The sequence below is a fragment of the Callithrix jacchus genome, chromosome 5 (assembly GCF_049354715.1).
Source record: "Callithrix jacchus isolate 240 chromosome 5, calJac240_pri, whole genome shotgun sequence".
Lineage (NCBI taxonomy): Eukaryota > Metazoa > Chordata > Mammalia > Primates > Cebidae > Callithrix > Callithrix jacchus.
Window position 1 is genome coordinate 8,824,196 of NC_133506.1, and position 13,582 is coordinate 8,837,777.

At 37.5% G+C, this 13,582-nt stretch overlaps 1 protein-coding gene across 3 annotated transcripts in view; it reads left to right on the forward strand.

Annotated features, from left to right (window-relative positions):
• Positions 1-13,582, forward strand: part of PSMF1 (proteasome inhibitor subunit 1) — a 54,845-nt gene that overhangs the window by 16,442 nt on the left and 24,821 nt on the right. For all 3 annotated transcript variants that reach the window (XM_078375466.1, XM_035298209.2, XM_035298210.3), the window contains one exon: positions 3,833-4,018. In XM_078375466.1, the coding sequence (XP_078231592.1) occupies positions 3,833-4,018 (186 nt within the window). The remainder of the gene's footprint in view (positions 1-3,832; positions 4,019-13,582) is intronic.

The window sequence follows — 13,582 nt, forward strand, 5'->3', positions numbered from 1 at the left end:
TTAAGCATTTAATCAATCTGGATATTTTATGATTACCTTCTTAGAGTTGGTCTTCTCTCCTTGCCCGGGATCTCCTTGAGGGCAGGGCTTGGGTCTCTTTTGCATACTGAAGACAAAGGGAGGAAAGGGGGAAATCAGTCAGGCCTGGCCAGCAGAATGCTGCTCCTCTGGGTATTGCACATACCCTGATACCCTGTCCCCTCTTAGTGGGTAAAGGAGGAACATTTGGAGAGTTGTCTCTTGATTTCTTCACTCTGGAGTTCCACTGGGAGAGAAATTGACAAAACCTGTGGAAGAATCTAGGAATTATATGCCATTCATGCTCATTAGAGCATTCAGTCTGCTCAGCAATACTGAGAGATAAATGTGATCCTGTCTCTATTTGTTTTTTAAGTACATTTGTTTGAGAGATTTGTGTGTGAGGGAGAGGATGTGTGTTGTGTTTTGTTTTTTGATTACTGTGAAATGAGGGACACCGTAGTACTACCTCAGTGTTTTTCTGAAAATGAAATGAGATGTCAGCACATAATCCAGCTCTTAGTAAAATACGCAAAGGAGAAAAAAAATCTGATCAGGAATCATCTCCATGGAAACTGAGGCAGTGAAAGCTGAGGTATGGCTCTGCCTCCTGATCAGAGGCCCTCTCTCCCTCCTGTGCCTTTCAGCCGTAGCTTCCTCCACCTAGCCCTCTGTTAGGTCGTCATGGCATGTCTTGCCTCTTCTAGGAATTTGTGATCCTCAGTGAGTAAACTGATTTGCTAAGAAATATACACCTATTGTATTCCATTCTGCTGAACGCTTTCTCTTTCAGATGAGATGATAGGCCATCTTTTGCCACAACCAAAATGGTAGTTGTTCTGCCAAGGCTTAGAAATTGTTTAAGAACTTCTCCTTCAGGACATGGTGGTTTTTTAATCAGGCCTGAGTTTTACACATGCCTAGGGAGATCAGAGGTCTGATCTGATTAAAAGGAAAGAGGAGATGGATTTGCCCAGCTTGGGCAGGCAAGCAGCAGGCTCCCCAAGATTCTGTGTTCTTAGTAGGAATATGATCTGTGTAGGATTTAGATCAAGACTCATTTTTTTACCCATGGATGTCCAATTGCTCCAGCATCATTTGTATTCCTTCATTGAATTACTTTTGAAACTTTGTCAAAAATCAGTTGTCTGTACATCTGTGGTTCTATCTCTGGATTCTCTATTCTTTTCCATTGATCTCTATGTCTCTTCCTCTGTCAATATTAATCTACCAGTATTGATTATTGTAGGCCTTAATATTGAGTAGAATAATTCCTCCCACTTTTTCTTCATCAAAATAGTTTTAGCTATGCTAGGTTCTGTGCCTTTTCATATAAACTTTAGAGTAAACTTGTCTATATTGATGAAAAACCTTGCTAGGATTTTGATAGGAGTTGCATTAAACCTATAGATTAGTTTAGGGAGAATTGACATTCTTGCTATGAACATGGTATATCTTATCTCTCCATTTATTAATATTTATGTTTGATTTCCATCAGTGTCATTTATAATTTTCAACATATAGATCCTGTACATATTTTGTTTAAAGCAGAAAGGGAGATGATTATAAGTGGCATTCTGTCCTTTGTTTTGGTTTTCAAATGTGCATTGTTAGTATATAGGAATGCAGTTGATATTCCTGTGTTGAACTTGTATCTTGTCACCTTGCTGAATTCCAGGTGTTCTTGGATTTTTTTTTTTTTTTTGGTAGATTCCTTGGGAATTTCAGGGCAGACTGTCATGTCATTTGCAAGTAGGGATAGTCTTATTGCTTACTTGCTAATATGTATGCGTTTTCTTTTTCTTGCCTTATTGCAGTGGTCACAATGTCCAATATTATGTTTTAAGAGTAATGAGAAAGAACATTATTCCCTTGTTCCCAATCTTAGGGGCAAAGTATTCAGACTTTTCCCATAAAGTATATTGTTAGGGGTAGGTTTTTCTTTATCAGGTTAAAGAAGTTCCCCTTTATTCTTAATTTGCGGAGAGTTTTAAATCTCTAATGGATTTATCATGTGGGATTTTGTCAAATGCTTTTTTCTGTATGACTTGATATGACCATATGATTTTTCTTCCATAGCTTATTGATATGGTAGATTACATTGATTGATTTGTGACTATTAACCAGCTTTGTATGCCTAGAACAAATCATACTTGGTCATGGTATATAATTATTTTTATACATTTTAAAATTCAATTTGCTAATATTTTGTTGAGGATTTTTTTTTGTTTGTAAGTTCTAGGATATAGTTTGTATTTTTATTTTTTATTTTTTTTTGGTATGGTCTTTGCCTGGTTTGGTTACCAGAGTAATACTGGTTTCATGAAATGAATTGGAAAGTATTCCCTCCTCATATATTTTATGGAAGTGACTGTAAAATTGATGTTAATGCTTCTTTAAATGTTTGGTAGAATTCTCCACTGAAATCATTTGAGCCTGGAGATTTTTTTTTTTTTTTTTGGAATGTTAATGTAATTCAGTTTCTTTAATGAAACTATTCAGATTATCTATTTCATTTTGGCTGAGTTGTAGTTTGTGATTCTTAAGAATTGGTTTATTCTGAGTTGTTGGATTAAGTCGTTCCTATTATTCTGTTGTCCTTTCAGTGGCTACAGAGATACAGATCTATTGTAATATCTCCTGTTTCATTCTTGTTACTGCTGACTTGTGTCTTCTCTCCTTTTATGTTTGTCAGTCTTACTAGAAGTTGGTCAATTTTATTCATTTTTTTTTAAGAATTGACCTTTTGTTTCATTAATTTTTTCTGTTGTTTTTCTTTTCTATTTTATTGACTTCTGTTCTTACCTTTATTACTTCTGCTTGCTTTGGGTTTAATTTGCTCTTCTTTTTCTAGGTTCTTGAGGTCAGAATTTTGGTTATTGATTTGAGTTCCTTCTTCTTTTCTGATGTAAGCATTTAGTACTATGAGGTTTCCTCTCAACAATGATTTCGTTATATCCTACATATTTTCTTGTTTTTATTTTCATTTTAATTCAGTGCTCTGTCTTTCTTTTTTAGGACTTTGATCCAAGGATTATCTAGAAGTATGTTGCTTAATTTCAATTTATTTGGAGAGTTAACTTTTTGTTTTGATTTCTGTTGTGATTCTGCCATCTGGTTGGAGAACATACTGTATGATTTCCATGATTTTACATTTGTGAGCTTTGCTTTATGGGCCAGGATGTGGTTCATTTAAAAATACCAGTGTTTTAGGAAGCCTGGAGTCCTGCCCACTCTGTTACCTCAGCCTGCCTCCACACCTCAGCTGTGGCTCACGTCACTTGTCTCTTACAGGCAGAGAAAAAGAGGCCCAGGCAGGATGGGACAGGTGTTAGGGGCAACCTTCTGAGGACCCCTGAGTTAGTGACATAACTGGACCTTAAACCCCCAGAGCTCTGCCTGCCTGGCCCAGGAACTTGGTTCATCCTCCCCATGGAGCCTTTGCCTTCCATGACCCTTCCAATGACACATGATGAACACACAATGAAGCTGAGTGAGGGGTGAGGCAGGTAAGGACAGAGGAGTAGCCAGTTCAGGCCCTGTGCCCCTACACCCTCACCTCTTTCTAATGGGGTGGTAAATGAGGAGGGGCAACTCAGATGCCTAAGAAGCTTAGGCCCAAATCTCAGAGACAGCGTGGGGCTGTTGCCCCCCTCACCCAGGTCTGCCGGGTGGCCTGTTCCCCCACTTGTAAACAGGCCAAGCGCAACACCAGGAGCTATCAGGGTGGCCGCCGCCGTCGTTGCAGCCAGAATACCACTTCCAGGGTTGCCAGCCAACTGCAAGCAGTTGACTCTTCATCTGCTTCTTGCAGGACCTACAAGAACAGTGAGGAGCTTCGGTCTCGTATTGTGTCTGGAATCATCACACCTATCCATGAGCAGTGGGAGAAGGCTAGTGTAAGCAGTCCTGACCGAGAGTTCCCCCCTGCTACTGCCAGAGAGGTGGACCCACTCCGGATTCCTCCACACCACCCACACACCAGCCGGCAGCCTCCCTGGTAAGTACAGAGTACCCAGCAGAAAGCCTGTGCTTCTGCAGAGGGACTCCAGCCAGCTATCCCTATCTGCCACTTGACCCCATCCCTGGCCCATGTGTGTTTTCAACAAAATGATCAATGTCTTGGGGTGCATGGAGTTACAAAGCAGAGACATAAGTGGAGTATGAGTTCTTGCACTGCTACTAGTCACCCTAATTACCCAGCATCTTAAGGCTGCCTGACTCCTTTCTAGAGGGCACATAGTGCCCCTGAGTCTACCTAAGGATCAGTGCCTTTGGGGCTAATATGCAGTAGTCTAGGGTCACTGCCCAGGTAATTCACAACTAATTCATTCCAGAGCTCTTTGCCTAGATAGGACCCTGGGCCAGTCTTTTTGAGAAAATGCAAAGATGCAGAGGTACTAGCCCAGAGGAGATGCAGTCCCAGTGTCTTGCTCATTTCATTTCAGTCCTCTAACCTCTCTATTAACTTCAGAAGTTTTCCAAAGTAGCATGGGGTGTGAGTGAGTCACATCCAAGGTTTTTGCAGACTAGGATGGCACCATTACGACTGGAGACTTCTGCTCTGAGGGCGGAGACAAGAACCAGGGGACCCTAGTCTCTAGCTGAGATAGCACTTACCAATTTGGAGCCCATACTGTGATACCATACTGTTAGTAGGGATAAGGGACAGAGTTTACTGTGAGGGACATAAATAAGCACTTAATACATGTAGACTATCATCATTATTTTATTCTGGTTTGCAATTACATGCCTTTAGTTAGCTAAAAATTGGAAATCAGTTTAATTATTACAGTTAATGATTGGCATATCTAGTTGTCAAAATCTTTACCAAAAATATTGAGTCTTGTGGAGAGGATGGAGAATAATAAAAAGTGGTTGAAAAGGTTGGAAATGGTTTGTCTGATCTATCTAATTTTATCAAAGGAATAGAGATCAGATGACCTGCCTAAGGTCACCAGCCACTAATAAAGAGGCAGAGCCAGGGCTGTAGTCTAGGTGTCCTCACTTCTGCACAGTTCTCTGGCTGTGATGTAACCAGATGTGCTCTAACCACCTTTCTATGATGGAAAGATTTAATAAGCAGCCCTGGTCAGAAGCCAAGTTGGGAAAAAATTTTAGACCTGAAGTAAATAGTAATTCTCAGCTTTGTTAGACCCAATGCCCATTTTAAAACACATATTCTGTGAAATGTCCTTTACTATATTGAAATGGAATTCATAGGTAATCTAACTTACCTCATGCACATTTCAGGGGAAATCAGTATAAAGTCCTAACTATAACATAATTAGAAAAAGAGAGTAATAAGGTGATGATGTGTATTCCATGTGTAGGTGCCTGAGTACATGGGAGAACAAAGATGTTTACACCTGTATGTGGAATTATCTTGAATTCAACAATGACAAAAGCTGTTGTATAAAGATGTATTATGTCAACAACTCAAATACCACAAAACTCTGTTGCTATTACTAACATGACTTTTTTGAAATGGTAAACAACTGTTAGGAGAATTGCAAACAAAATAGTAATTGGATATTATTTCTTCAGGTAAACCATAGTAACATTTCCTGGAAAAATGTGCTTGTTTTAAAGTAGTAGGGAAAAAAAAATACTTTGTGTTCATATATAAAATGGCCTTATATTCAGGTAATTTATTTAGGCTTTACACCTCCATGAATATCTAACAAGACATTTGAAAATTGTGTGGGATGCAGGTCATTCTTCATTTTGCGAAACTCTACTGTGAATTGTAGAACATCCAACATCTTTGATCTCTGCCTGTAAATGCCAATAAGTCCCTCCACCTACTATGACAAGCAAAAATGTCCATGGGGCTTGCACTATGGCACCTGGAGGCTGTGTCAGCCTATTTGGGAATCATAGACCTAGAGTATAGAGTTCTGAAAGTAAAAATCCTAGCCTTGGAAGAACTGAAAGAATCAGAAAATCACTATGTTGCAACTTCTGCTGAAGTAATGTACCTAGTCACAAATTGTAAATGGTTGATAAAACTATTAAGTAAAGGTTGATATGGGACTTTATAACAGGTGGATCTGGCCAGTAGCACCTGAACCCATTGATTAATTTTAACGCTTAAAAGTAGGATAGTCAGACACTGTTTTCTAATATTATGCAATAGTAAGTTCACCGCAACCTCAATCTAGATCTAACTCCCAGTCTAAAAGTGTGAAGAACAGAAGAATGAGTTAAACAAACACATGAGGATACAGCAGCCAAACTTGGAATATGGAAAAATTTTATAGGATAAATTAACCTTGTTTTTTCACCAAATAAAGTAATCGCATGGGGAGAAAAGGGAGAAGGAGGCTGTTATGGAAACAGTCATGCCAACTGAAATGCAGTATTGGATCTTGTTTGGATCTTGATTCAAACTAATTAAAAAAAATATTTCTTAAACATTTGGGGACTAGGTATTAGACATTTTAAACATTTGGGCATGGACGAGATATTAGATAACATTAGGAATTACTGCTAATTTTGTTAGGTGAAATAATTCTGCTTATGTTAAAAAAAGAAGTCTTTATCTGTTAGAGAGATACATTGAAGTATTTAAAGGTGAAATGATAGGTGTGGTATTTACTTTAAAATAATTTCAGCCCTTCCAAAAGAGTAAAGTGTTAGGGAGGTGAAGTGTAAGTAAAATAAGAATGGTAGACTATTGATAATTACTGAAGTTAGGCGGGAATACACACAACAACTCATGATACCATTTTTACTATTTTTTTGATATGTTAAAAAATGTTAACACATGTTAAAAATACTCTTCCTGGGCAGAAGAGCACCATCCGTCTTATCACTGCCGTTTTGGCTGGTGCAGTGGGTTGCTCAGATTCCAGCACTGGGAATCAATAAACTGGATGTCCACTCAGAAACCTAATTAGAAAGGTGGTAATTGTAAAGACGACAGATGGATAAATTTATAACAAAGGGAAGAAACCAGCCTAAAAAGGCTGAGAATACCCAAAATCAGAACCCTTCTTCCTCTACAGGGGATTACAGTTCCTCATCAGCAACGGAACAAGCCCTGATGGAGAAGGACTGTGTACCATTAACAGAAGTAGGCTTCAGAAGGTGGATGATAAGAAACTTCTGGGAGTTAAAAGAACTTGTTCTAACCCAATGTAAAGAAACTAAGAACTTTGAAAAAAGGTTTGATGAAATGCTAACAAGAATAAACAATATAGAGAGGAATATAAATGAACGAACAGAGTTGAAAAACACAACACGAGAACTTAGCGAAATAGGCACAAGTTTGAATAGCCAAATTGATAAAGCAGAATAAAGGATATCAGAGGTCGAAGACCAACTTAATGAAATAAAATGAGAAGACAAGAATAGAGAAAAAAGGATAAAAAGAAATGAGCAAAGTCTCCAAGAAATATGGGACTATGTAAAAAGACCTAATTTACGTTTGATAGGTGTACCTGAATGTGATGGAGAGAATGAATCCAAGCTGGAAAATACCCTTCAGGATATTATTCAGGAAAACTTTCCCAATCTAGCAAAGCAGGACAATATTCAACCCCTGGTAATACAGAGAACACCACAAAGATATTCCTCAAGAAGAGCAACCCCAAGGCACATAATCGTCAGATTCACCAGAGTTGAAATGAAGGAGAAAATACTAAGGGCAGCCAGAGAGAAAGGTCAGGTTACCCACAAAGGGAAGCCTATTAGACTTACAGCAGATCTCTCAGCAGAAACCCTATAAGCCAGAAGAGAGTTGGGGCCAATATTCAACATCCTTAAAGAAAAGAACTTTCAGCCCAGAATTTCATATCCTGCCAAACTAAGCTTCACAATTGAAGGAAAAATAAAATCTTTTATGAACAAGCAAGTACTCAGAGATTTTATTACCACCAGCTTTACAAAAAGCTTCTGAAAGAAGCATTATACATAGACAGGAACAACCAGTATTAGCCTTTCTAAAAATATGCCAAAAAGTAAAGAGCATCAACATAAAGAAGAATTTATATAAGGAATGGATAAAATAGCCAGTTAACATCAAATGGCAGTAACCCTAAATTTAAGTCGACTAAATCCCCAATCAAAAGATAAAGCCAAAACCTAATGGTATGCTGCATCCAGACCCATTTCACATCCAAAGATACACAAAGACTCAAAACAAAGGGATGGAGAAAGACTTACCAACCAAATGGAGAGCAAAAATAAATAAATAAAAAGCAGGAGTTGCAATTCTCGCATCTGATAAAATAGATTTCAAAGCAACAAAGATATAGTGGTAAAAGGATCAATGCAACAATAAGAGCTAACGATTCTAACACCCAGATACATAAGACCCATAAAGAGATTTAGACTCAACGAGACAGAAAATTGATGAGGACAACCAGGACTTGAACTCAGATCTGGAACAAGTAAACTTAATAAATATTTATAGAGCTCTCCCTTTAAAATACACAAAATACATATTCTCCACTTTAAATACACAAAATATTGATCAGCCATTATTAATACCCATTTTTAGAATAAAGCAATATTCCCGTTCTTGCTCCCTCTTTTTATTCCTCTTTCTTCCTCTCCTTCACTCCTTTTTTTCTCTTTCTTTTCAAAACAAAAAACAAAAAAAAAATGTTCTTAATAAGGATTTTTTATTAAGACCAGTTCTTCACAAAGTCTTCTAAAACATAGAAGAGGTGGGAATACTTCCCAGCTTCTTCTGTGAGGCTAGTATTGTCCTGATACCAGTACCAAAGACATCACAACAAAACTACAAACCAGTATCCCTTATGAATACAGATATAAAAACCCATAACAAAATACTAACAAACCAAATCCAGCAAAGGATTATATACCATGACCAAGTGTAATTGATTCCAGGAATGATTGATTTAATATCTGAAAATAAATCAGTATAATACACTGTGTCAATAGAACAAAGGAGGCCAGGCTCGATGGCTCATGCCTGTAATCTCAGCATTTTGGGAGGCTGAGGCAGGTGGATCGCCTGAGGTCAGGAGTTCGAAATCAGCCTGGCCAATGTTATGAAATCCTGTCTCTACAAAAAATACAAAAATTAGCCAGGTGTGGTAGTGGGCACCTGTAATCCCAGCTACTTGGGAGGCTGAGGCACAGGATTTCCTTGAACCCAGAAGGTGGAGGTTTCAATGAGCTGAGTGGTGCCACTGCATTCCAGCCTGAGCAACAGAGTGAGACTCCATCTTAAAAAAAAAAAAAAAAGAATAAGAACTACATGTTCATCTCAATAGAGTAATATAGCATTTGACAAAATCTGATGCCCTTTCATGACAGAAGCATTCAGCTAGCCTGGGCAATACAGAGAGATCCTTTCTCTACAAAAAATTAAAAAATTTGCCAGACATGATGGCATATACCTGTAGTCTCAGCTACTTAGGGGGTGTAGGTGAGAGGATCACTTCAACCAGGGAGGTCGAGGCTGCAGTGAACTGTCACCACATCATTACACTCCAGCCTGGGCAACAAAGTAAGACCCTATCTCAAAAAAAAAAAAAAAAAAAAAGGCATTCAACATAGGAGGGGCTGGGGCATGGTGGCTCACCTCTGTAATCAATCCCAGCACTTTAGGAGGCTGAGGTAGGTGGATCATTTGAGGTTGGGAGTTCAAGATCAGCCTGGCTAACATGGTGAAGCCCTGTCTCTACTAAAATTATAAAAATTATCTGGGCCTGGTTGCACATGCCTGTAATCCCAGCTACTCAGTAGGCAGAGGCAGGAGAATCATTTGAACTTGGGAGGTGGAGGTTGCAGTGAGCCGAGATCATACCACTGCACTCCAGCCTGGACAACAGAGTGAGACTCTGTTTCAAAAAACACAGATGAAACAACAACAACAACAACAACAAAAAACAACAATAGAAGGGAAGTTTCTCAAGCCAATAAAGAGCATCTGCAAAAAGCTCGCAGCTAACATTCTCTTTAATGGAGAAAGATGGAGTGCTTTCCTCTTAAGATCAGGAACAAGGCAAACATGTTTGCTTTTGCTTTTGGCACATTTATATAACATTGTACTTGATATTCTAGCCAGGGCAATCACTCAAGAAAAAGAAATAAGAGGTATCCAGATTAGAAAGTAAATAGTAAAAATATCTCTATTTGTTGATGTCATGAGATCTTGTATATAGAAAATCCTAAGGAATCCTCTAAAAACCAGAACTAAGCAAGTTCAACAATGTCGCAGGATATAAAATTGATAAAAATCAATTGTATTTCTATACATTAGCAATGAACAATCTAAAAATTAAATTAATGAAATGATTCCATTTATAACAACCCCCAAAAAAGTAATAGTTAATAAATTTAACAAAAGAAGAATTGTAAAAGATTTGTGCACTGTGAAAGATTTGTGAAAAAAATTGTATAAGATTTGTATACTGAAAACTATAAAAGATTGTTGAAAGAAATTAAAGATTTAAATAAAGGAAAGACATTCTGTGCTCGTGGCTAGGAAGAATTAATATTAGCCATTTCTCCAACTTGGTCTATGTATTCAGTGCGATCCCAATGAAAATCCCAATAGGTTTTGGGGTTTTCCCCCCAGAAATTGGCAAGCTGATCCTAAAATTCATGCAAGGGAACCAGAATGGTTAAAACAAATCTCAAAGAAAAACGAAGTTGGAAGACTTTCAAATCCCAATTTCAATCATCAGGGCAGTATGGTACTGGTATTAGGATAAATATACAGAGAAAGGGAATAGAATTGAGAGTCTAGAAATTAACCCATACATTCTTAGGAAATTGATTTCAGCAAGGGTGCCAAGACTATTTGGTAGAGAAACCATAGTCTTTTCAAATGGTGCTGGGACAACTGGATATCCACATGCAAAAGAATGAAGTTGGGTCCCTTCCTCAATTAACTCAAAATGAATCAAGCACCTGAGTGTAAGAGCTTGCACTATGAAACTTATAGACCTAGGAGTAAGTCTACCTTGGGTAGTCTTATTCCGACATTGGGTCAGACTGTGGTTCCTTAGACAACACCAAAAGTACAAGCAGCGAGAAAAATTAGACAAATTGAACTTTGTCAAAATTAAAATATTTTGTACATCAAAGGATAGTATCAAGAAAATGAAAGGACAACTGACAGAATGGGAGAGAATATTTGCGAATCATATATCTGACAAGAAGCTTGTATCCAGAATATATAAAGGGCTCTTATAACTGAACAATAAAAAAGAAAGCCCAATTTCAAAATGTTCAAAGGATTTGAATAGATACTTCTCCAAGGAAGATGTACAGATAGTCCATAAGCACATGAAAAGATGTGCAACATCATTGGTCATTAGGGAAATGGAAATCCAAACCAAGAAATAGCATTATATGTAATACTCAAAAAGTAGAAACAACCTAAATGTCTATCAGTTGATGAATAGCAAATATGATACATGCTTACAACTGAATATGTATATTACAGGAATAAAAATGAAGTACTTGTACATGTGATAACATGGATGAGCCTTGAAAACATCATGTTAAGTGAAAGAAGCCAGTCATAAAAGAATATATATTATATGATTGATTTATGTGAAACGTCCAGAATAGGCAACTTTATGGAGATAGAAAGCAGATTAGTGATTGCCAGGAGTAGAGGTGGAGGATGAGAAAGCAGGAATGAGGAGAGACTGCTAATGGGTACAAGGTTTCTTTTTGGGGTGAAGAAAATGTTCTAAAATTAGAACATTTGCACATTCTGTGAACATTTAAAAATCACTGTATTATACATGTTAGCTGGTTGAATTTTTTAAGTGAAATATATCTCAATCAAGCTGTAAAAAATGAGCATTTTACAAAAGTCCTAGCCTTGGCTTAATTGGAAACGTGAATATATAATGATAGAAATGATTTCCTTGAGATCAAACCATAGTCCAAGAGAATCAGTAATAACTGCCCATGACTGGGGCTTCTTTTGTTGCTGTTTTAAATATTTTGCCTTTAGCTAAAGAGTAGTTTGTTAGTACCGAAACCATATTTTAAGGGGTCATGATCGTACCAGTAAAAGTGATTTATTTAAAATTAGTTACTGAATGCCTTCCCCTTAAGGAACAAGGCAAGGATAACCGCTATGACCACTCTTATTCAGCATAATACTAGAAGTTTTAGCCCGCACATTAAAGCAAGAAAAAGAATTAGCATACAGATAAGGAAGGAAGAAATAAACCAGTTTATATATGCAGACAACATAATGATCTACATAGAAAATCCCAAGGAATCTACCAAAAAAAAAAAATATTAAATAAGTTTAACAAGGTTGCCAGATACCAGACTAACGTAAAAAATTTAATTGTATTTCTGTATACTAGCAATTAACACATGGAACTAACTTTAAAATACCGTACTATTTATAAGTGGTTCAAAAACTACTCAGGTAGGCTGGGCACGGTGGCTCACACATGTAATCCCAGCACTTTGGGAGTCTGAAGAGGGTGGATTACCTGAGGTCAGGAGTTTGAGACCAGCCTAGCCAACCAACATGGTGAAACCCTGTCTCTACTGAAAATAGAGAAATTTTTTTTTCTAGAATTATCGGTGATATTTCTTTTATTTTATAAAAATTTATTTATTATACTTTAAGTTCTGGGGTACATGTGTGGATCATGCAGGTTTATTACATAGGTATACACGTGGCATGGTGGTGGCGCATCCATCTCCTGCTATTGGCATTAGGTATTTCTCCTAGTGCTATTCTTCCCTGGGTGTGGTGACACACACCTGTAATCCCAGCTACTTAGGAGACTGAGGCAGGAGAATCACTTGAACCCAGGAGGCAGAGGTTGTAGTGAGCCAAGATCGCGCCATTGTGCGCCAGCCTGGGAGACAGAACAAGACTCCATCTCAAAAAAGAAAGAAAGAAAGAAAAATAATAAAATAGGAGACAGAACAAGTCTCCTTCTCAAATAAATAAATAAATACTCAGGTATAATTTTAACAAAACTTGTTTAAGACTTTTATACTGAAAACTGCAAAATGCCGATGAAAGAACTCAAAGAAGTTCTAAATAAATGGAGAGATGTAACATATTCATGGACTCAGCATAATAAAGATGTTAGATACTCCACAAATTGATATACTGTTTTAATTCAGTTCCTATCAAAATCCCGCCAAGAATTTCTACAGATAGAGCAGATGATTCTAGTATTTATATGGGAAGGCAAAGAATAGCTATAACAATTTTTTAAAAGAATAGAATAAAAGGAGTCATTCTACCTAATATTAAGGCTTGTTGTATAGCTAATCAAGATGGTGGAATTGGCAGAGGGACGGACATATAGATCAACAGAACAGAATAGTGAACCCAGAAATAAACCCACAGAAGTAAGAACAGCCAGCTTCTGACCAGGGTGCAAAAACAAGTTAACGGAGGAAGGCACATCTTTTCAGCAGGTGGTGCTAGAGCAATTGGATAATCCAAAGCAAAAATATGAGCCTTGACCTAAACCTTATTATAAAAATGATCTCAAGTTGGATCACTGATTTCAGTGTAACACATAATACTACAACACTCCTAGAAGAAAACGCAAGAGGAAATATTCAGTATCTAGGGCTTGGT